The sequence below is a fragment of the Pristiophorus japonicus genome, chromosome 7, assembly GCF_044704955.1.
Source record: "Pristiophorus japonicus isolate sPriJap1 chromosome 7, sPriJap1.hap1, whole genome shotgun sequence".
In the NCBI taxonomy this organism is placed as follows: Eukaryota; Metazoa; Chordata; class Chondrichthyes; family Pristiophoridae; genus Pristiophorus; species Pristiophorus japonicus.
In genome coordinates, this window is record NC_091983.1 from 190,912,355 (window position 1) to 190,937,355 (window position 25,001).

Sequence of the window (25,001 nt, forward strand, 5' to 3'; positions counted from 1 at the left end):
CTCCTTCTGTGCAGTAATGGTTCTATGACCTCCCACATCCTTGAACGAAAACTTGTCAAACCTCCACCCTGCACCCCCTCCCCTCCCCCCCCCGCTTCCAAATCCTAATTTATCTCGTTGGGGACCATTTTCATGAGTCCCCGGTGATGACCTGACCCCACTCATCAATCTTGACATCATTCATGCCGGCTTCAGACAAGAGTCAGTGTTGGGTTTAAAACTCCCGGGCATCAAGCCTCAGGTTAAAATTGTTCCTTGTTTAGAAGTTCACTACACATAGGGAAGGGCACAGAGGAAATCATTCCTCCTTGCGACAGAAACACAAAGTAGCAGGGCAGATTTTATTTCCTTTACATTTATGTTTTTTTCTCCAGTAGCAACATTATGGAGACTCTGCATGCTATCAAATAATTCATTCATTTGTTGTTAGGAATCGGAATTGCACGTGAAATATATAAGTGGTGAGAACTCCAAGGGGGTGTTCTTTTCTGAGCTGGCACTTTTGACTCTGTAAATTTTAAAACATATTTTTAGCTTATCTGTGCCTGTGGTACGCTTTACATATTCGCAACGACTTTGTGGTAAACCTCCTTAAAACCTAATTTAATGTTTCTAATGACATAAGAACGTAAGAAATAGGAGCAGGCCATTTGGCCCCTCGAGCCTGCTCCGTCATTCAATAAGATCATGGCTGATCTGATCATGGACTCAGCTCCACTTCCCTGCCCGCTCCCCATAACCCTTTATCCTTTATTCCCTTATCGCTCAAAAACCTGTCCATTTCCACCTGAAATATATTCAATGACCCAGCCTCCACAGCTCTCTGGGGCAGAGAATTCCATAGATTTACAACCCTCTGAGAAAAAATTCCTCCTCATCTCAGTTTTAAATAGCAGTTTTAAATGGGTGGCCCCTTATTCTGAGACTATGCCCCCTAGTTTTGGTTTCCCCCATTAGTGGAAATATCCTCTCTGCATCCACCTTGTCGAGCCCCCTCATTATCTTATAAGTTTCGATAAGATCACCTCTCATTCTTCTGAACTCCAATGAGTATAGGCCCAACCTACTCAACCTATCTTCGTAAGTCAACCCCCTCATTTCCGGAATCAACCTAGTGAACCTTCTCTGAACTGCCTCCAATGCAAGTATATCCTTCCTTAAATACCGAGCCTAAAACTGTACACAGTACTCCAGGTGTGGTCTCACCAATACCCGGTACAGTTGTAGCAGGACTTCTCTGCATTTATACTCTATCCCCCTTGCAATAAAGGCCAACATTCCATTTGTCTCCTGATTGCTTGCTGTACCTGCATATAACTTTTTGTGTTTCATGCACAAGGACCCCCAGGTCCCTCTGTACTGCAGCATTTTGCATTTTTTCTCCATTTAAATTATAATTTGCTTTTCTATTTTTCCTGCCAAAGTGGATAACCTCACATTTTCCCACATTATAATCCAGCTGCCAAATTTTTGCCCACTTACATAGCCTGTCTATATCCCTTTGCAGATTTTTTGTGTCCTCCTCACAATTTGCTTTCCCACCCATCTTTGTATCATCAGCAAACTTGGCCACATTACACTCAGTCCCTTCATCCAAGTCATTAATATAGATTGTAAATAGTTGAGGACCCAGCACCGATCCCTGCGGCACCCCACTAGTTACTGTTTGCCAACCGGAAAATGACCCATTTATCCCGAATCTCTGTTTTCTGTTAGTTAGCCAATCCTCTGTCCATGCTAATATATTACCCCCAACCCCGTGAACATTTATCTTGTGCAATAACCTTTTATGTGGCACCTTATCAAATGCCATCTGGAAATCCAAACACACCACATTCACTGGTTCCCCCTTTATCCACCCTGCCCGTTACATCCTCAAAGAACTCCAGTAAATTTGTCAAACATGATTTTCCTTTCATAAAACCACGTTGACTCTGCCTGATTGAATGACGGCGAAGAGAACGTTTCACTTTTCTCATCCTTGGCCCTGCCCACCATCTTGGACTTCCTCCTGTCTGGCCGCCTGCACCTCTCATCAATGCTCGGTATGCACTCGAGGTGCCAGACCTGATCGCTTCTGGCCCGAGGATAAACCGCTTCTACGTAGTGCCGAATGAGCCTTAAGCGGACTGGATCCAGTTGCTTCTTGTTACACGCGCCTGAATGGTTGTACTGTAGCCGGAGACTTTCAGATGTAAATAGCTCTGGGAAGATCCTGACGAGAAGTCGGGCAGCAAAGTTCCCAATTGACAGACTGTCCTGCACTATTTCTTTTAACTCCTTAGTGGACAGCAGGTGCTTATTCGGGACTGAGAAATCAAGAGCAGGGACGGTTAGTTCATCGAGTGCCACTTTGCAAAAATTCCTATTGTACCGGTCAGTTCTCTCCGGTGCTAGCAGTACTGCTTCCTTTTTGACTTGCTCTGGCTGCACTGCTGAAGTTGTAGGCTCTTCCCTCTCAGTGCCGATGATAGTTTTCTTTCTCTGTTGTTGATAAACACGCCTTTGCTCGGTGTCTCTGCGGCGGCACCTCTCGTCCAGCTTCGATACGAACTCCTGGTTCCACACCTTGTCGCACTTGGCTCTGGGGTACATCAGCTGCACATAGTGCCTGATGAGCTTGATCCGGACTGGGTCCAGCTGCTTTTTGCCCAGGGAGCCACTGCAGTTGTACTGCTTCCTCAGGTTCTCCGGCGTAAAGAGCTCTGGAAACAACCTCACTAACAGCCGAGAGGCAAAGTTTCCAATGGACAGGCTGCTTTCGTAAATGTTTTTTAACTGGTGTTTGCTGAGCACGTGGTCAGGGCAAGGTACTTCAAAATCTGGAGGGGGTATCACGAGGCTGTTAAAATCGATCGGCATGAGCCAGATCTTTTTGGGCTTCTGCGTGGATTTATCAAGCTCGAAGCTATCGTTGCTTCCGACCATGGAGACATTCGAAGAACAGTGACTTTCATTTCTGAGCATATCGCACTCGCTTCCGTCGGAATTGATACTCGCTAGTTCTTCATCCATCTTGTGGATGACCTGCTGCAGCCACACCTCGTCTTCTTGCACATCGGGAAAATAGAGTTCAGTGTACTTGCGGACAATCTTCAGCCTCTGCAGATCAAGGGCCTGCTTTTCAGACGAACCGTAACAGCTGGATTGTGACGCCAAACTTCTTAAGTCAAAGAGCTCTGGGAACAGTCGGTGGACTAGCAAAATGGCAAACTCTCCAGGAGACGAAGCTTCATCCAAGTACTCGCTTATCTCCTGGGGTTCCAAAATCAAGTCCGAGGTCACACTGCTGGAGGAATCCAAGGACAGTCCTTCATCTTGCGTGTTGTCGTCGGCGTAGCAGTTAGACTGCGACTGCTCCACTGCCCGCTCTGCCTCACAAAAGCTGGTCACCTTGGCGTTCTGCTGACTGCTCTCCATTTCTCTCTGCGCCCAAAACCTGTTGAAAAAGTCGCTTACTTGTGGCAGGCATTCTAGCTGCCAGATGTTGCCATTTCTGGCCGATGGATAACAGACCTCGACGTAGTTTCTGATGAGCTGGAGATGGAGTGAGTCCAGCTTCTGCTCCGACGTGGAGCCGCAAGCATTGCAACCCCTGCTGACCTCGTCTTCAGTGAAGAGCTCCGGAAAGAGCTGCACGAGTAACCGGCAGGCAAAGTCTCCAGGAGAGGAGCTCTGATCTAGGACCTGCTTCAGTTCTGCGTTGTTGAGCTGGTACTCTGCTGGTGGCAAGAACTCCACCACCGACCCACCGGGGTTCACGTGCTTTTTAATTCTGCTCACCTCCAATGACAGCAAATCGATTTTACTGTGCAGTTGGGTCATTGTAGAGTTCAAAGTGTTGAGAGTGAAAAACATTTTATGGATTAACGAGTATAGGGTTGACTCGCCCTCGACCGTATGGGCCGGCAAGGGGCAAGAGTAATTCTTGTGGGCGTCAGTAAGGTTTCGCTGTTGTAAGAGATTGTTGAGGTAAACTCTCTCCGAAGCCTCAGCTGACGTGTGCTGGTCCACAGCTTGTACGTTTCGACGGTCTGATATTTTGTGTGTGATGCTATACAGTGGCTTCCTATATGAGGGCTTGTCCTGAGAAGCTTCTTCATTTTCCATCAACAAAGCTGTACTGTCATCCTTGACTTTGCTTGCACCATCCGAGTTTGTGTGGTAAGATACTACAGAGTTCGTGCCCTTCAGACTTGCAAGCATGTCCTTAAAATACAAAGTGACACATTTTTAGTGAATATTGCGCAATGGAAGGAAGACTTACATAAGAATACAAGAAATAGGAGCAGGAGTAGGCCATATGGGCCCTTGAACCTGCTCCGCCATTTAATACGGTCATGGCTGATCCGATCCCCCTGCCCGCTCCCCATAGCCCCTTATTCCCTTATCAGTTAAGACTTGCATTTATATAGTGCCTTTCACAACCACTGGACATCTCAAAGCGCTTTCCAGCCAATGAAGTACTTTTTGGAGTGTTGTCACTGTTGTAATGTGTGAAGTCCAGCAGCCAATTTGCGCACAGCAAGCTCCCATAAACAGCAATGTGATAATGACCGGATAATTTGTTTTTAGTATGTTGACTGAGGGATAAATATCGGCCAGGATACCGGGGAGAACTCCCCTGTTCTTCTTCGAAATAGTGCTATGGGATCTTTTACGTCCACCTGAGAGAGCAGAAGGGCCTCGGTTTATCGTCTCATCCAAAAGATGGCACCTCCAACAGTGCAGTATTCCCTCAGCACGCACTAGAATGTCAGCCTATATTTATGTGCTCTAGACCCTGGAGTGGGACTTGAACCCACATCCTTCTGACTCAGAGGCGAGGGGGCTATCCACTGGGTCACAGATGACACTACAATGAGATTACAAGCAAATGTAACTGCTCTCCATAAAACTGAACATAGATTTTAGACCAGCTCTATAACGTAGACCAAATGTTTTCATACATTTTTTCCACTTACTTTCTTTAAATGATACTCATAGCATAGTTTGAATAGATTGGGTGCAAGCTCTGCCATTGCTAAATTGGTATGATTCACGCCCACTTTATGCCTGAAGAAAGGGCACAACGTGTACCAATTTCTATCCCATTGAATAACAATCCAATTACACTAATCACAAAGAGGGAACGAACTTTGTAGCTCGCTCAGTATTTCTCTAAAATAACTTAGCCAACATGTACTCTTTCAGGGTTGAGACAGAGTAGTGGAAGCTGCACCTGACCTATGACTACTGAAATGGGAAGAGTTCCATTTCCACAATGAACATTCTCCACCTTGATGAGAACAAAAATAAAAGAGGAATTGATATTGGATGGGAGTGTTAGCATTTATTTTGAATAAAATGCAATCCCTCTGTTTTCCCAGTGTCTCACTGATGCTGGGCAACCTGTCCAGTAGTGTTGCTCTGAGCCAGCCGCTGAGAGGTGCATAACAGTGGCCCATGAAAACCAGAGCTGGGTTGTCCAATTCCAGTCTGTATTTGCCCACACTCAGTGACAGCAACACAACTGAGATCAAGAACTTAGTAAAGAGGGGAATCAAACCTGCGTTCTACCACAGCACATTGCAGGGCATCAAGGGGCCAAAGTTGCCCCTTCCCTTAAGGCCCGTTACCGTCGGAAATCAGCAGCCACGCTGTGGAGTGCCATGCTCTGCTGCTGCCGATCCATCCTAAGTGCATCATCAGAGTGTGCACCACCCATGATCCCCCCCCCCCCCCCCCACCCTCCCCGGATCGTGAAATTCCACCGAAAAAAATCTTGTTCCCGCCGTGCGGTGCCAAAAGCTGCTTTTTTCTGTCGGTGCAGGGAGGTTGTAATCCTTGCAAAATGGCGGTGTGGCTCCCATTAAAGGGGAGGACCTACTGTCGCTGCCGCCATGTTTTTTTGTCTGTCGGCCGACTGCCATGTTGGGTCGACAATTATGCCCCTGGATCCGGCCGGGCCACCAACAGGCAACTCGGCACCCCCTCTTCGGTGGCAGGCCGCTGGCCCGGCCGAAACCCTCCCTGGACCGAAACAATCGCGCAGGCTCTCCCCTTTAAGTGAAGGGGAGAGCGGTGGTGACACCGCCCCCATTATGACCGACTTCCGGTCCGCCAAAAAAAAAGGCAAAGAGCAGAATTTTGCTCAAGAGGCCACTGCATCCACTGCGCCGGTAAAGTCAACAGAAACGGGGTAGGTGCGCTCCGTTTCCAGCGGTGGGCAATTTCGGCCCCCAGTACTCTAAAGCACAGCCCTACCAAACCCCCAGTGGCCCTAGTTAAAGCACATTAAAATATAACTGCATATAGACCAGTAACATTTGAACAGTGTATTTCTTTGTAGTAAAAAATGACAAGGCATTATTCCAAACAAAGACTAAAAGATCTTTGTTCAGTTGGAATACACTGCAGTGCCGGCGATATTTACCTCACAGATAACCCTTCTCCTTTTAAGGATGATGGGACTCTTGTGTTCTGTAGTCATCTCATCAGAACCATTCTGTAACTGTTTTCGTTTTGCTACATCCTGTACACTGCTGGTCTCTGCAGCTCTCTCTGGACTGGAGCCGCCCACATCATCATCTTTGGCGCTTATTTCTGCTTTGACCCCATCAATATTGACCTTTGTCTCTGTGAGGGGAGAACAAAACATAAAGCGATCAAATTATTTTTTTCCCACAATACGATAATAGCATTCATTGATTTCTCACAGTTGTATTTATTCTTGAATTCAAACTTTATTTTGCTGTAGCTCTTTCCTGTGAACAAAATTGTAGCTGACTTGGACACCAGAGCTAAAGCAGAAAGATGTCCAGAGAGTTTCAGTACCTTAGATATTTCCGGATTTAGCCAACTGATAACTATGGCTCTTTAGTCTGACAGGAAAGCAAACACTAGGTTTCAAATAGGATACGGCTTATACAAACTCTGTTTGATAATGAACCTAAGGCTGTAAGAATGGCAAGGTGCACTGACCAAGGATACAGTTTTGAATGCATGAGATGAAGGTAGGTCTGTGCTGCTGTGTTAAGGGCTACACTCCTCCAGTTCAAAATCCTTGGAAAGTTTTAATGTTCACACAGAATATCTTAGATTGGGGCTAAGAACTTGCTCAGTCTCTGGAAAAACAGTGATTCCGAAGGAACTCTTGAGATTGCCCTTGATTATGATCAATCTGGTTTGATGTATTGGACTTCCTTAAAGTGCATATTTGAGCCAGACCTGCATGGTATTTACTGGGGGACGCCCACACCCCCACAACCAGTGTGTGGCTTCTCAACAGCCTAAAAGTGGATTTCGGAGGACCTCCAAAATTAGTTTTCAGATAATGGAAGTGCTAGATCAGATTTTCGAAGTCTTATTTACAGATGTAGGGGCCATCCTGATAGCTGAATGGCTAAATACCCCACAAGTGGTGGTACTGAGCCAAGCAGAGCAGGAGGATTTCAAGTTCCATCGCTGCCTGTGCTGAGTTAGCTGATCTCGGCTGGGACAGCACTAAACTTTTGTTCCCAGAATGGGAAGGAAAAGTCCTGACAGCTATCAGGTGACTCCAGCTGGAGTTAGCTCCATGGCTGAATATCCTACACACTGTCTACGCTCATATGAGAAGAACATCTAAACAGGTGAGGTACTGAAGCCAAAAATACCCATGGGAATGTAATCGACGAGTCACTGTTTTCTATTGGTATTGCAACAATGACACCAACTTGCACTTACATAGCACGATAATCCAAATGAGCTCCACAGAGGCAAAGGAGACTGCACATCAACCTATGCAGGGAGAAGGGTTGGGGTAGTGACCGAAGGTAAAATTAAAGAAGTAGGTTTTGAGGACATTTTTGAAAGAGGGGAGACAGGAAGAAAGAGACAGCTTTGGGGAGAACTTTTTTTCCAGAATGTGGGATTGAAAAGACTGAAGGCTGTGGCTGAAAGTGGATGCAAGTAAAGAGCAGAAAGCATATTGATGGAGGGTGCAGAAGTAGGGAGAGACTTGGATCTTACGGATGTTGAATTGAAGGAAGTGCTTACTCATCCAGGCTGTGGTATCAACTTGACTGTCAGACAATGGAGTGCAGCGTCAGAGAAGAGGAGCTAGGCATTACCATGCCAGCAGACACGTGAAAGCTGACCCCATGCTTACAAGTGATGCTACTGAAGGGGTGCATGTAGATGAAGAAAAGAGCACCAAGGATGGAGCTGGAAAATGCACCTCTGGTAACCAAGTGGGGGTGGGAGCAAAAGCCATCATAGGAGATGGGATGTTTTCTGTCTTACAGGTAGGAATGGAACCATGCAGAGCAGTGCAATGGAGGTAGATCACAGTGAAGAGTTGGTGATGCCAATTGCATTGAATGCTGTGCAGAGGTCAAGGAGGGGTCACCTACCGGGATCAGCATCACAAAAGTTTTTATTGGTAACTTACCAGAGTGGAAACAGATTGAAGGGATTGAACAATAGTAATGGGAGAGGAGTTTGAGGAATTAGTTTGTCACTGAGAAGGATAGCCTGGCATTGTCGATAACCTCCAGGATAAACCTGACCACTGGGAGGATTTGGACTTTGTGAAGGAAGCATTTTTTTTTTTTACAGAGAGGGGAAAGGGAAACAAAACAAGAATTTAAAAAAATGCAAAAACCTTACAACCAATAAAAACCTCCTGAGGTCACCTTAGCGAGGCTGTGATAAAGTCGGGCTTTCCTACTGTACAGGTACTTAGTGTAGCATTACTTCTCTTGTTTTGTTCAGGAGAGGGAGTATGTTTCTACATTTCCAGGATTGATTTTTATACAGTTCTTTTAACACGACTATTTAACAACAGTGGGATTCATCCTACCACTGACTGATTTACGAAAGGGAAATCATGTTGAGAGTTTTTTTGAGGTTGGAACTAGCAGAATAGATAAGTGGATGTGGTGTATTTAGGTTTTTAGAAGACATTCGATAAGGTGCAACACAAGAGGTTATTAAACAATATTAGGGCTCATTGGATTGGTGTTAATATACTAACATGGATTGAGGATTGGTTAACGGACAGAAAAGAGAGAGTAGGAATAAACGGGTCATTTTCAGGTTGGCAGGCTGTAACTAGTGGGGACCGCAAGGATCAGTGCTTGGGCCCCAGTTATTCACAATCTGTATCAATGATTTGGATGAGACCACCAAATGTAATATATCCAAGTTTGCTGATGTTAAAAAGCTAGTTGGGAATGTAAGTTGTGAGGAGGATGCAAAGAGGCTTCAAGGGGATATAGACAGGCTAAGTGAGTGGGCAAGAACATGGCAAATAGAATATAATGTGGAGAAACCTGAAGTTATACTTTGGTAAGAAAAATAGAAAAACAGGATATTTTTTAAATGATGAGTGATTGAGAAATGTTCATGTTAAGAGAGACCTAGGTGTTCTTGTACATGAATCATTGAAAGTTAACATGCAGATACAGCAAGCAATTGAGAAACAAAATGGTATGTTGGCCTTTAACATAAGAACATAAGAATTAGGAACAAGAGTAGGCCATCTAGCCCCTCGAGCCTGCTCCGCCATTCAACAAGATCATGGCTGATCTGGCCGTGGACTCAGCTCCACTTACCCGCCCGCTCCCCATAACCGTTAATTCCCTGATTGGTTAAAAATCTATCTATCTGTGACTTGAATACATTCAATGAGCTAGCCTCAACTGCTTCCTTGGGCAGAGAATTCCACAGATTCACAACCCTCTGGGAGAAGAAATTCCTTCTCAACTCTGTTTTAAATTGGTTCCCCCGTATTTTGAGGCTCTGCCCCTTGTTCGAGTCTCCCCGACCAGTGGAAACAACCTCTCTGCCTCTATCTTGTCTATCCCTTTCATTATTTTAAATGTTTCTATAAGATCACCCCTCATCCTTCTGAACTCCAACGAGTAAAGACCCAGTCTACTCAATCTATCATCATAAGGTAACCCACTCATCTCCGGAATCAGCCTCGTGAATCGTCTCTGTACCCCCTCCAAAGCTAGTATATCCTTCCTGAAGTAAGGTGACCAAAACTGCATGCAGTACTCCAGGTGCAGCCTCACTAATACCCTATACAGTTGCAGCAAGACCTCCCTGCTTTTGTACTCCATCCCTCTCGCAATGAAGGCCAACACTCCATTCGCCTTCCTGATTACCTGCTGCACTTGCAAACTAACTTTTTGGGATTCATGCACAAGGACCCCCAGGTCCCTCTGCACCGCAGCATGTTGTAATTTCTCCCCATTCAAATAATATTCCCTTTTACTGTTTTTTTTTCCCCCCAAGGTGGATGACCTCACACTTTCCGACATTGTATTCCATCTGCCAAACCTTAGCCCATTCGCTTAACCTATCTAAATCTCTTTGCAGCCTCTCTGTGTCCTCTACACAACCCGCTTTCCCACTAATCTTTGTGTCATCTGCAAATTTTGTTACACTACACTCTGTCCCCTCTTCCAGGTCATCTATGTATATTGTAAACAGTTGTGGTCCCAGCACCGATCCCTGTGGCACACCACTAACCACCGATTTCCAACCCGAAAAGGACCCATTTATCCCGACTCTCTGCTTTCTGTTAGCCAGCCAATTCTCTATCCATGCTAATACATTTCCTCTGACTCCGCGTACCTTTATCTTCTGCAGTAACCTTTTGTGTGGCACCTTATCGAATGCCTTTTGAAAATCTAAATACACCACATCCATCGGTACACCTCTATCCCCCATGCTCGTTACATCCTCAAAGAATTCCAGTAAATTAGTTAAACATGATTTCCCCTTCATGAATCCATGCTGCGTCTGCTTGATTGCACTATTCCTATCTAGATGTCCCACTATTTCTTCCTTAATGATAGTTTCAAGCATTTTCCCCACTACAGATGTTAAACTAACCGGCCTATAGTTATCTGCCTTTTGTCTGCCCCCTTTTTTAAACAGAGGTGTTACATTAGCTGCTTTCCAATCCGCTGGTACCTCCCCAGAGTCCATAGAATTTTGGTAGATTATAACGAATGCATCTGCTATAATTTCCGTCATCTCTTTTAAGGAGCTAGGAGCTAAATTAAAAAGTAGGACCTCAAAAGTAGTAATCTCGGGATTGCTACCAGTGCCACGTGATAGTCAGAGTAGGAATCGCAGGATAGCGCAGATGAATACGTGGCTTGAGCAGTGGTGCAGCAGGGAGGGATTCAAATTCCTGGGGCATTGGGACCGGTTCTGGGGGAGGTGAGACCAGTACAAACCGGACGGTCTGCACCTGGGCAGGACCGGAACCAATGTCCTAGGGGGAGTGTTTGCTAGTGCTGTTGGGGAGGATTTAAACTAATATGGCAGGGGGATGGGAACCAATGCAGGGAGACAGAGGGAAACAAAAAGGAGGCAAAAGCAAAAGACAGAAAGGAGATGAGGAAAAGTGGAGGGCGGAGAAACCCAAGGCAAAGAACAAAAAGGGCCACTGTACAGCAAAATTCTAAAAGGACAAAGGGTGTTAAAAAAACAAGCCTGAAGGCTTTGTGTCTTAATGCAAGGAGTATCCGCAATAAGGTGGATGAATTAATTGTGCAAATAGATGTTAATAAATATGATGTGATTGGGATTACGGAGACGTGGCTCCAGGATGATCAGGGCTGGGAACTCAACATTCAGGGGTATTCAACATTCAGGAAGGATAGAATAAAAGGAAAAGGAGGTGGGGTAGCATTGTTGGTTAAAGAGGAGATTAATGCAATAGTTAGGAAAGACATTAGCTTGGATGATGTGGAATCTATATGGGTAGAGCTGCAGAACACCAAAGGGCAAAAAACGTTAGTAGGAGTTGTGTACAGACCTCCAAACAGTAATAGGGATGTTGGGGAGGGCATCAAACAGGAAATTAGGGGTGCATGCAATAAAGGTGTAGCAGTTATAATGGGTGACTTTAATATGCACATAGATTGGGCTAGCCAAACTGGAAGCAATACGGTGGAGGAGGATTTCCTGGAGTGCATAAGGGATGGTTTTCTAGACCAATATGTTGAGGAACCAACTAGGGGGGAGGCCATCTTAGACTGGGTGTTGTGTAATGAGAGAGGATTAATTAGCAATCTCATTGTGCGAGGCCCCTTGGGGAAGAGTGACCATAATATGGTGGAATTCTGCATTAGGATGGAGAATGAAACAGTAAATTCAGAGACCATGGTCCAGAACTTAAAGAAGGGTAACTTTGAAGGTATGAGGCGTGAATTGGCTAGGATAGATTGGCGAATGATACTTAGGGGGTTGACTGTGGATGGGCAATGGCAGACATTTAGAAACCGCATGGATGAATTACAACAATTGTACATTCCTGTCTGTTGTAAAAATAAAAAAGGGAAGGTGGCTCAACCGTGGCTATCTAGGGAAATCAGGGATAGTATTAAAGCCAAGGAAGTGGCATACAAATTGGCCAGAAATAGCAGCGAACCTGGGGACTGGGAGAAATTTAGAACTCAGCAGAGGAGGACAAAGGGTTTGATTAGGGCAGGGAAAATGGAGTACGAGAAGAAGCTTGCAGGGAACATTAAGGTGGATTGCAAAAGTTTCTATAGGTATGTAAAGAGAAAAAGGTTAGTAAAGACAAACGTAGGTCCCCTGCAGTCAGAATCAGGGGAAGTCATAACGGGGAACAAAGAAATGGCAGACCAATTGAACAAGTACTTTGGTTCGGTATTCACTAAGGAGGATACAAACAACCTTCCGGATATAAAAGGGGTCAGAGGGTCTAGTAAGGAGGGGGAACTGAGGGAAATCTTTATTAGTCGGGAAATTGTGTTGGGGAAATTGATGGGATTGAAGGCCGATAAATCCCCAGGGCCTGATGGACTGCATCCCAGAGTACTTAAAGAGGTGGCCTTGGAAATAGCGGATGCATTGACAGTCATTTTCCAACATTCCATTGACTCTGGATCAGTTCCTATGGAGTGGAGGGTAGCCAATGTAACCCCACTTTTTAAAAAAGGAGGGAGAGAAAACAGGGAATTATAGACCGGTCAGCCTGACCTCAGTAGTGGGTAAAATGATGGAATCAATTATTAAGGATGTCATAGCAGTGCATCTGGAAAATGGTGACATGATAGGTCCAAGTCAGCATGGATTTGTGAAAGGGAAATCATGCTTGACAAATCTTCTGGAATTTTTTTGAGGATGTTTCCAGTAAAGTGGACAAAGGAGAACCAGTTGATGTGGTATATTTGGACTTTCAGAAGGCTTTCGACAAGGTCCCACACAAGAGATTAATGTGCAAAGTTAAAGCACATGGGATTGGGGGTAGTGTGCTGACGTGGATTGAGAACTGGTTGTCAGACAGGAAGCAAAGAGTAGGAGTAAATGGGTACTTTTCAGAATGGCAGGCAGTGACTAGTGGGGTGCCGCAAGGTTCTGTGCTGGGGCCCCAGCTGTTTACATTGTACATTAATGATTTAGACGAGGGGATTAAATGCAGTATCTCCAAATTTGCGGATGACACTAAGTTGGGTGGCAGTGTGAGCTGCGAGGAGGATGCTATGAGGCTGCAGAGTGACTTGGATAGGTTAGGTGAGTGGGAAAATGCATGGCAGATGAAGTATAATGTGGATGAATGTGAGGTTATCCACTTTGGTGGTAAAAACAGAGAGACAGACTATTATCTGAATGGTGACAGATTAGGAAAAGGGAAGGTGCAACGAGACCTGGGTGTCATGGTACATCAGTCATTGAAGGTTAGCATGCAGGTACAGCAGGCGGTTAAGAAAACAAATGGCATGTTGGCCTTCATAGCGAGGGGATTTGAATACAGGGGCAGGGAGGTGTTGCTACAGTTGTACAGGGCCTTGGTGAGGCCACACCTGGAGTATTGTGTACAGTTTTGGTCTCCTAACTTGAGGAAGGACATTCTTGCTATTGAGGGAGTGCAGCGAAGATTCACCAGACTGATTCCCGGGATGGCGGGACTGACCTATCAAGAAAGACTGGATCAACTGGGCTTGTATTCACTGGAGTTCAGAAGAATGAGAGGGGACCTCATAGAAACGTTTACAATTCTGACGGGTTTAGACAGGTTAGATGCAGGAAGAATGTTCCCAATGTTGGGGAAGTCCAGAACCAGGGGTCACAGTCTGAGGATAAGGGGTAAGCCATTTAGGACCGAGATGAGGAGAAACCTCTTCACCCAGAGAGTGGTGAATCTGTGGAATTCTCTACCACAGAAAGTAGTTGAGGCCAATTCACTAAATATATTCAAAAGGGAGTTAGATGAAGTCCTTACTACTCGGGGGATCAAGGGTTATGGCGAGAAAGCAGGAAGGGGGTACTGAAGTTTCATGTTCAGCCATGAACTCATTGAATGGCCTGCTCCTGCACCTATTTTCTATGTTTCTATGTTTAATACCCTGGGATGCATTTCAACAGGACCAGGGGACTTGTCTACCTTCAGTCCCATTAGCCTGTCCAGCACTACCCCCCTAGTGATAGTGATTGTCTCAAGGTCCTCCCTTCCCACATTCCTGTGACCAGCAATTTTTGGCATGGTTTTTGTGTCTTCCACTGTGAAGACCGAAGCAAAATAATTGTTTAAGGTCTCAGCCATTTCCACATTTCCCATTATTAAATCCCCCTTCTCATCTTCTAAGGGACCAACATTTACTTTAGTCACTCTTTTCCGTTTTATATATCTGTAAAAGCTTTTACTATCTGTTTTTATGTTTTGCGCAAGTTTACCTTCGTAATCTATCTTCCCTTTCTTTATTGTTTTCTTAGTCATTCCTTGCTGTTGTTTAAAATTTTCCCAATCTTCTAGTTTCCCACTAACCTTGGCCACCTTATATGCATTGGTTTTTAATTTGATACTCTCCTTTATTTCCTTGGTTATCCACGGCTGGTTATCCCTTCTCTTGCCGCCCTTCTTTTTCACTGGAATATATTTTTGTTGAGCACTATGAAAGAGCTCCTTGAAAGTCCTCCACTGTTCCTCAATTGTGCCACCGTTTATTCTGTGTTTCCAGTCTACTTTAGCCAACTCTGCCCTCATCCCACTGTAGTCCCCTTTGTTTAAGCATCGTACGCTCGTTTGAGACACTACTTCCTCACCCTCAATCTGTATTACAAATTCAACCATACTGTGATCACTCATTCCGAGAGGATCTTTTACGAGGAGATCGTTTATTATTCCTGTCTCATTACACAGGACCAGATCGAAGATAGCTTGCTCCCTTGTAGGTTCTGTAACATACTGTTCTAAGAAACAATCCCGTATGCATTCTTGGAATTCCTCCTCCAGGCTACCCTTGATTTGACCAATCGATATGTAGGTTAAAATCCCCCATGATTACTGCCGTTCCTTTTCCACATGCCTCCATTATTCCCTTGATTATTGCCCGCCCCACCGTGAAGTTATTATTTGGGGGTCTATAAACTACGCCCACCAGTGACTTTTTCCCCTTACTATCTCTAATCTCTACCCACAATGATTCAACATTTTGTTCATTAGAGCCAATATCGTCTCTCACAACTGCCCTGATATCATCCTTTATTAACAGAGCTGCCCCACCTCCTTTCCCTTCTTGTCTATCTTTCCGAATCGTCAGATACCCCTGTATGTTTAATTCCCAGTCTTGGCCACCCTGCAACCACGTTTCTGTAATGGCTACCAAATCATACCCATTTGTAATGATTTGTGCCGTCAACTCATTTACTTTATTTCGAATGCTGCGTGCGTTTAGGTAGAGTGTTTTAATACTAGTTTTTAAACCATGATTTTTAGTTTTGACCCCTCCTGCAGCCCCTTTATATTCAGTGGCCCTTTTTGTTTTTTGCCTTGGGTTTCTCAGCCCTCCACTTTTACTCATTTCCTTTCTGTCTTTTGCTTTTGTCTCCTTTTTGTTTCCCTCTGTCTCCCTGCATTGGTTCCCATCCCCCTGCCATATTAGTTTAACTCCTCCCCAACAGCACTAGCAAACACTCCCCCTAGGACATTGGTTCCAGTCCTGCCCAGGTGCAGACCGTTACAAGAGGTTTTGAGTATAAGAGTAAATATGTCTTACTGCAATTATATACGGCCCTGGTGAGACCACATCTGGAGTATTGTGTACAGTTTTTGTCTATTTACCAAAGAAAGGATATATTGCCATATGAGGAGAGATTGAGTAGACTAGGCCTATATTCGCTAGAGATTAGAAGAATGAGAGGTGATCTCATTGAAACATACAGAATTTGACAAGGTAGATGCAGGGTGGATGTTTCCTCTGGCTGGGGAGTCTAGAACCAGGGGTCACAGTCTCAGAATAAGGGGTCAGCCATTTATGACTGAGATGAGGAGAAATTTCTTCACTCAGAGGGTGGTGAATCTTTGGAATTCTCTACCCCAGAGGGCTGTGGAGGCTCAGTCATTGAGTATATTCAAGACAGAGATCAATAGATTTTTGGATATTAAGGGAATCAAGGGATAAGGGGACAGTGCAGGAAAGTGGAGTTGATGTAGAAGATCAGCCATGATCTTACTGAATGGCAGAGCAGGCTCGAAGGGCCGAAAGAGCTGCTCCTGCTCTAATTCTTTTGTTCTTATAATGAAAAAGGGAACGTTGAAAAGTGGTTTACTCCACAGCAACATACCGGCCCTGAAATTCCGATGTCCCGGGTCCACACGAAGTTCCTACGGACCCGGGAAGGCATTGGAAAAGCCGGTTTTCAGCACATGCGCAAGATATTTACGAATATCTTGCCCTTCAGATGTCCTTTAAAATCTTGCGCCTGAAAAAGCAGGCGTATAGCCTACTTTTACAGGTGCAAGTGACTAAAAATACATAAAAACATTAAAATTAAATTAAACACATATGAAAACATACTTTATTGTTAAAAACCCTCCCCACTACGGTAAGTTATTTTAAGGCATCTTTTTTAAAAAGTTGGGAAAATATTATTTTTTATAAGAACGTTAATTTAAATGATTCTTAAATATGTTGTGTATTTTTCTATTTTTTTATTGATTTTTTGTGTGTTTGGCTGGATGGGGGGGTGGTGGAGGTGGTTTCTCATTCATAATAATGGGAACTCTAACTTACGGAGTTCCCATTATTATGAATGAGAAAATACTGTACCTTGATTGGCTGCCCAGTCATGTGACTACAGCTTCAGCCTTGCGCACATCCCAACATGCACGCGCTCCGATGCGTAGGAGTGAAGGCCTCAGGCTCGGAGGTTCGAGCGGGTGCAGCAGTAACAGGTAAGTGCGGAGTTTTTTTTTTAACCTTTTTTCTTTAGTTTGCCCATGGGAAGACCTCTAGCAGAATTTCAGGCCAATGTTTAGAACACTTGCCAGAGGATTTTTTTAATAAGTAACGTATTAACATATACCTGAAGGAAAAACAGGATGGGTATACCCTTTAATTGGATAAAGTTAATCTCCTTTAATTACTTAATTGGTAATTATGGCCCAGTCTTCTTTCTCTAGTTTACTCCAGTCTCCTCTCGACCTCTCCATGCTCATCTTGTCCATGAGACCCACTTCCTGCTCCATTGACTATTTCCACTAAACTGCTGACCACTCAGCTTTCTTTTCTGGCTCCCTGCTAGCTGACATTGTTAACAGTTTGCTCTCCTCAGGCTCGAAGGGCCGAATAGAAACATAGAAAATAGGTGCAGGAGTAGGCCATTCGGCCCTTCGAGCCTGCACCACCATTCAGTAAGATCATGGCTGATCATTCCCTCAGTACCCCTTTCCTGCTTTCTCTCCATACCCCTTGATCCCTTTAGCCGCAAGGGCCATATCTAACTTCCTCTTGAATATATCCAATGAACTGGCATCAACAACTCTCTGTTGCAGGGAATTCCACAGGTTAACAACTCTGAGTGAAGAAGTTTCTCCTCATTTCAGTCCTAAATGGCCTACCCCTTATCCTAAGACTGTGTCCCCTGGTTCTGGACTTCCCCATCATCGGCAACATTCTTCCCGTATCTAACCTACTCCTACACCTATTTTCTATGTTTCTATGTTTCCCTCAAATGTGCGGTCATCACCCCTCTCAAAAAAACAAACCTTGTCCCTTCCGTTCTTGCAAACTGCTACCCCATCTCCAACCTCCCTTCCCTCTCCAAGGTCTTTGAACGTGTTGTCGCCTCCCAAAATCGGTACCCATCTTTCCCGGAACTCCACATTTGAATCCCTCCAATCAGGTTTCCGCCCCTGCCACAGTCCCACAATGGCTTTCGTCAAAGTTACGATGGCTTCTCTTCCCCCTCCCACATCGTTACCTCTGGGGTCCCCCAGTGATCTGTTTGGCCCCCCCTTCTATTTCTCATTTATATGCTGCTCTTGGCGACATCATCCGAAAACACAGCATCAGTTTCCATATGTACGCTGACGACACCCAGCTCTACCTCACTACCACTTCTCCCAATTCCTCCACGGTCTCTCAATTGTCAGACTGCTTGTCCGACATCCAGTTCTGGATGAGCAGAAACTCTGTTATAAGAACATATGAAATAGGAGCACAAGTAGGCCATTTGGCCCCTCGAGCCTGCTCCGCTATTTAATAAGATCATGGCTGATCTGATTCTGGTCTCAACACCACTTCCCTGACTGTTCCCCATAATCCTCGACTCTCATCATTCAAAAAACTCTCTATCTCCACCTTAAATATATTCAATGACCCAGCCTCCTCAGCTCTCTGGGGTAGAGAATTCCAAAGATTCACGACCCTCAGAGAAGAAATTCCTCCTCATTTCTGTTTTAAATGGGCGACCCATTATTCTGAAACTATGCCCCCTAGTTCTAGATTCCATGAGGGGAAACATCCTCTTTGCATCTACCCTGTCTAGCCTTATCTAACCACCGACTCCATCCCTCTCCCGAGCATCTGTCTGAGGCTGAACCTGACTGTTCACAACCTTGGTGTCATATTTGATCCTGAAATGAGCTTCCGACCACATATCCGCAGCATAACTAAGACCGCCTATTTCTACCTCGGTAGCTTTGCCTGTCTCCGCCCCTGACTCAGCTCATCCGCTGCTGAAGCCCTCATCCATACCTTTGTTACCTCCAGATTTGACTATTCCATTGCACTCCTGGCTGGCCTCCCACATTCTACCCTCTTGAGGTCATCCAAAACTCAGCTGCCCGTGTCCTAACTCGCACCAAGTTCCGTTCAACCTGTGCTCGCTGACCTCCATTGGCTCCCGATTCAGCAACACCTCGATTTCAAAATTCTCACCCTTATTTTCAAATCCCTCCATGGCCTCGTCCCTCCCTATCTCTGTAACCTCCTTCAGCCCCCCAACCCCCGAGATGTCTGCACTCCTCAAATTCTGCCCTCTTGAGCATCCATCTTGATCATATTTTAGCAGTTTATTTAGTAGTTGTGCCCATATGGAAAACAAAAACAGTATAAAGTTCCGATAATGCAGGAAACTGTAACAAAAATGTTAATTATGTACAAAGAGCATCTTTACAATTTTGATACAAATAATGAACAGGGGAAATTATTGCCCAACAGTTTTGGAGTAGCCAAACCCTAAGCTACACGAGTTACATTTTAAAGGAAGTACATTAGTATATTGGACGAGCAGAGCCCAGAACATCATGGACACAATCATGGAAATTACAACACATGAGGAAGCCATTTGGCTCACTGTGCCTGTACTAGCTCTCAACAGGAATTATCTACTTTAATCCAAGTTCCCTGCTTCTTTTGTTTTATATCCTCTTATATTCTTCCTTTTCTGCCTGAATAGCCACATGTTTTAAAGAACTCAATGTTTCAATAACCCTTTTGTGTAAAATATTCTTCTAACTATTCGCTATTTTTCTTCTGTTGTTGGTAATATTGACATGGTCACTTCGGATTTACTGTCGGTAATACTGGCAGATGAAAGCTTAGCACCATGGCATTCCTCCTTTGTTATTTTGAGCACAGCCATTAACCTGTTTATTTTAAATAGGTTAACACCTTTGTTAAATTAACAGATAGTGGAACATCATACAAATAATCTGAGTGTTTGTTCGCTAATAACACCAACAGTAATTTTCTAGGGATATGCTTCAGCTCAGCCCATTTCCCTAACTCTTTATCATGAATAAAATGATTCTTGTACATAGGATAGCTTCGCCCTGCCTAAACAACAAGAGATATTCAAGAGCAAGTGGTAGAACTTTCTTACCCACATTCCTTGGTGCAGGTGAAAGTACGTATACAATAATTTAGCCCATTGTACAAGCATGAGTAAAATCAACAGTTTTTGGACTGCATACCACATGAGAGAGCACTTTTACCTCCATCACAGCTTTAGGTAATGGTTGGGCTGGGAAGTATAAGGCTTAGTAGAGACTGAAATCCAATGGTACAACAGAAAACAGAGAGTCGGGATAAATGGGCCATTTTCCAGTTGGCAGTGACTAGTGGGGTGCCGCAGGGATCAGTGCTGGGTCCTCAACTATTTACAATCTATATTAATGACTTGGATGAAGGGACCGAGTGTACTGTAGCCAAGTTTGCTGATGATACAAAGATGGGTGGGAAAGCAAATTGTGAGGACACAAAAAATCTACAAAGGGATATAGACAGGCAAAGTGAGTGGGCAAAAATTTGCCAGATGGAGTATAATGTGAGAAAATGTGAGGTTATCCACTTTGGTAGAAATAATAGAAAAGCAAATTATAATTTAAATGGAGAAAAATTGCCAAGTGCTGCAGTACAGAGAGACCTGGGGGTCCTTGTGCATGAAACACAAAAAGTTAGTATGCAGGTACAGCAAGTAATCAGGAAGGCAAATGGAATGTTGGCCTTTATTGCAAGGGGAACAGAGTATAAGAACATAAGAAATAGGAGCAGGAGTAGGCCATATGGCCCCTCGAGCCATTTAATACGATCATGCTTGATCCGATCATGGACTCAGGTCCACTTCCCTGCCCGTTCCCGATAATTCCTTATCGGTTAAGAAGCTGTCTATCTCTGCCGTAAATTTATTCAATGTCCTGGCTTTCACAGCTCTCAGAGGCAACGAATTCCACAGATTTCCTCCTCATCTCAGTTTTAATGGGCAGCCCCTTATTCCAAGATTATGACCCTAGTTCTAGTCTCCCCCATCAGTGGAAACATCCTCTCTGCATCCACCTTGTCAAGCCCCCTCATAATCTTATACGTTTTGATAAGATCATCTCTCATTCTTCTGAATTCCAATGAGTAGAGGCCCAACCTACTCAACCTTTTCTCATAAGTCAACCCCCTCATCTCCGGAATCAACCTAGTGAAGCTTCTCTGAATTGCCTCCAAAGCAAGTATATCCTTTCATAAATATGGAAACCAAAACTGGACGCATATTCCAGGTGTGGCCTCACCAATACCTGTATAACTGTAGCAAGACTTCCCTGCTTTTATACTCCATCCCTTTTGCAATAAAGGCCAAGATTCCATTGGCCTTCCTGATCACTTGCTGTACCTGCATACTAACCTTTTGTGTTTCATGCACAAGTAACCCCAGGTCCCACTGTACTGCACCACTTTGCAATTTTTCTCCATTTAAATAATAACATGCTCTTTGATTTTTTTTTTCTGCCAAAGTGCATGACCTCGCACTTTCCAACATTATACTCCATCTGCCAAATTTTTGCCCACTCACTTAGCCTGTCTGTGTCCTTTTGCAGATTTTTTGTGTCCTCCTCACACATTGCTTTTCCTCCCATCTTTGTATTGTCAGCAAACTTGGCTACGTTACACGCGGTCCTTTCTTCCAAGTCGTTAATATAGATTGTAAATAGTTGGGGTCCCAGCACTGATCCCTGCGGCACCCCACTAATTACTGATTGCCAACCCGAAAATGACCCATTTATCCTGACTCTCTGTTTTCTGTTAGTTAGCCAATCCTCTATCCATGCTAATATAGTATCCCAACCCCGTGAACTTTTATCTTGTGCAGTAACCTTTTATGTGGCACCTTATCAAATGCCTTCTGGAAGTACAAATACACCACATCCACTGGTCTGCTACAACTGTACAGGGTATTGGTGAGACCACACCTAGAGTACTGTGTACAGTTTTGGTCATCGTATTTAAGGAAGGATATACTTGCATTGGCGGCTGTTCAGAGAAGGTTCACTAGGTTGATCCCGGAGATGAGGGGGTTGACTTATAAAGATAGGTTGAGCCTATACACATTGGAGTTCAGAAGAATGAGAGGTGATCTTATTGAAACATATAAGATAATGAGGGGGCTCGACAAGGTGGATGCAGTGAGGATATTTCCACTCATAGGGGAATCTAAAACTAGGAGACATAGTCTCTGAATAAGGGATCGCCCATTTAATTTAAAACTGATGAGAAGGAATTTCATCTCTCAGAGGGTTGTAAATCTATGGAATTCTCTGCCCCAGAGAGCTGTGGAGGCTGAGTCATTGAATATATTTAAGGCTGAGCTAGACAGATTTTTGAGCAATAAGGGAATAAAGGGTAATGGGGAGCAGGCAGGGAAATGGAGCTGAGTCCATGATCAGATCAGCCACGATCATATTAAATGGCGGAGCAGGTTCGAGGGGCCAGATGACCTACTCCTGCTCCTATTGCTTACGTTCTTATACTGACCCAATTCAAGATTTGAAGTATTAAGGAAGATTTTCACCTTACTGAAAACTGCTGGAACATCTCAGTTGTATATGCTATGGTAACATTACATACTTGGGATTGTGGGGGGGGTGGGGGTGGGGGTGGGGGGGGGGGTCGGTGATGCTTGCTAGGTGTCCAACATTTACCCAGTTCTAGACCGAGACCGTAAGCATGAGGAACAGCTACTTAGTCAAGAAGGGCTACCGGCACTCATGAAACAAATGTGGCAGGAGATAATGCCATCTGGGAATGAGAAAGGGAAATATAGTTAAGACATAGTAAGCTTTTGTGTTTACTGTGGAAAATTTACAATGTGACCGTAAAGAACACACATCCTTTCACATACAATGTCAAGATAAAATGGGTTTTAATCTTTGAGGTTAAACTGACAGGCAACTGTGCAATATAAGCAGATGTCCAATGCTACATTGCAGATTTATAGTTATTTTACTCAGTCTTATATAAATGTCTCAGGGACTTCCTTTGTAGATTGTAAATCTGATGCTGGGTGACTTCCAATAAAATAAGCTTGTCTTGCAGCCAGAATTGAAGATGTGCAAAAGTATATTTTGTCTACAAAGTATTTCCAATGCTGTCTGCCAATTGCAAGTTTTTAAATTATAGGCTGCTTTTTAGCCATCAAAGTGCTACTACACCATTGATCCATCTGGCAGGCACTGGGTAGTCAATTTGTACGAGGAAACCTTAGTCAAGCTGCAGAAGCTACCAGGAGTCACTAAAAAAAAGGAAGCAGAAAATAAAGCCATTCAAGTTCCTGCCACAGAGTAAGGCAGTGCCTCTCTCATAATCCTTGCCCATATATTGCTGAGTCGCATTTGTTGAGATCATCTGCAAATCTGTGTTTTCTTTATATCTGGGTGTGGCATGAGTCCCATTACATCAAGAAGGTCTATTCTCCCCCAAAAAAGTTAATATAAAGGAATTTACCATGTACTTCATCTTCTAACTCTTCATCCTTACTGACTGAAGGGTTTAGAACTATGAATGGTGCTCTGGGTGCAGGCTCTTCATTTTGTTCTGCAATGTTCATTGTCTACCTGTAATAAAGAATTCTACAGTTAAAGACAAATAAATGGTACATTAAATCTCTGTGAATAGCAGCCAATAAAGCTATATGGATTAACAGCTAACAAAGCTATACATTCAGACACTCTTTCCTTACATAAACCCTTTAGATTTATCAGCTTCCTGGAGATAATTCATTCATTGGTTAACTTGGCCGAGGGATTAAGCACACCCTTTCAGGTTTTAGTCTGCCGAGGTGAATTACAAATGCCTGAGAAAGAAATGCAACACTTATTTCTTTCTATTTTCCAGACTAATTATTTTTTTTTTTAAGTTTTATGTTAACTCATCAGTTACTTTTGAATAAACTTCCAAAAATTACCTTTTTCATTTTCTCTATATAAACAAAAATGAAACTGTTAACATTTAGGGAATATCTACTGTTATAGGAAGTTTCTGCTCACATTGTGATTATTCCAAGAAGTTGCGTGGAGAGAAGCACTTTTAGGAATTCAAGTTCAGATACAGTGATGCTTTGAACAGAAATAAATCAACAGGAATCAGCACTCTAAGGAGCTGAGGTCGAGTGCAATAGGCTTCCCACCCATATCTTTTTTCAATATTTTCGCAAAGCAAAAGAAACAACTGCATTGAGAAAAGTGGAAAAAATGTAGAGGTCACCACCAAATCTGATAAGGAACATTAACACTTCCAAAGAAAACAATATGACTTGACAGAAACTTTTTAATGTAGGAAATACTATATGGCCTTTAATATGATGCGTGTCATCTTATCTAACCACAATACTTGGTGTGGATTATGTGTAAAGGGAATGGAAGGGGTGGAAAAAAATCAGCAGCGTCTCATGAAGTTGACGGGTGGACTTTGACTACTGGGATGAGTTGTGCCTTCCATGTGCCCAGGGCCCAGGCCAGTGATCCTGGGGAGGCGCTGTGACTCCATACAACTCACCCAAAGACACAACTCGCCAAAGCCCCTCTCCACTTCCTTATTGCACTAAATTCACAGCCTCTCCAGCCTGAAAGACAAGGAGGAGAGGCTGCAAATTACTGTCAAGTCAGCAATAATTCCGGTAAACTTATTAGTGAGAGAAGGAAAAAGCGAATTCCTTCAGCCAGCAACATGCAGCTGCGGTCAGAGGGAGAGCCACCGCGCCGGGCTCTGGACACGTAGTGCGTGGCGCCATGACCCTCCTCCAGAGTTTGTCCTTGGTTGCTGATAAATATCTCTGCAGATTAGATCTTGTTTTTTCTCCCCAAACCTCCCGAAAAGCTGCTTTATTATTTCTGAGAGAGCGCGCTGTGTGGCCCTTACCTGCCTTGCTGGAGGTGGCTGTGTCAGTGTGTGGGGTGGGTGGCGCTGTGCTACCTGAGCGGCCAGGAGGCTCAGCTCGGC

General features: G+C 44.2%; 1 protein-coding gene across 1 annotated transcript; it reads right to left on the bottom strand.

Moving 5' to 3' along the window:
* Positions 1 to 1,023: 1,023 nt before the first annotated feature.
* Positions 1,024 to 25,001, bottom strand: bend3 (BEN domain containing 3). The gene is made up of 4 exons (XM_070885628.1): positions 24,921 to 25,001; positions 23,508 to 23,617; positions 6,416 to 6,618; positions 1,024 to 4,209 (listed from the first exon to the last, which is right to left on the bottom strand). The coding sequence occupies exons 2-4, from the start codon at positions 23,608 to 23,610 to the stop codon at positions 1,876 to 1,878; spliced, it is 2,640 nt and encodes an 879-aa protein (XP_070741729.1). The 5' UTR covers positions 23,611 to 23,617; positions 24,921 to 25,001; the 3' UTR covers positions 1,024 to 1,875.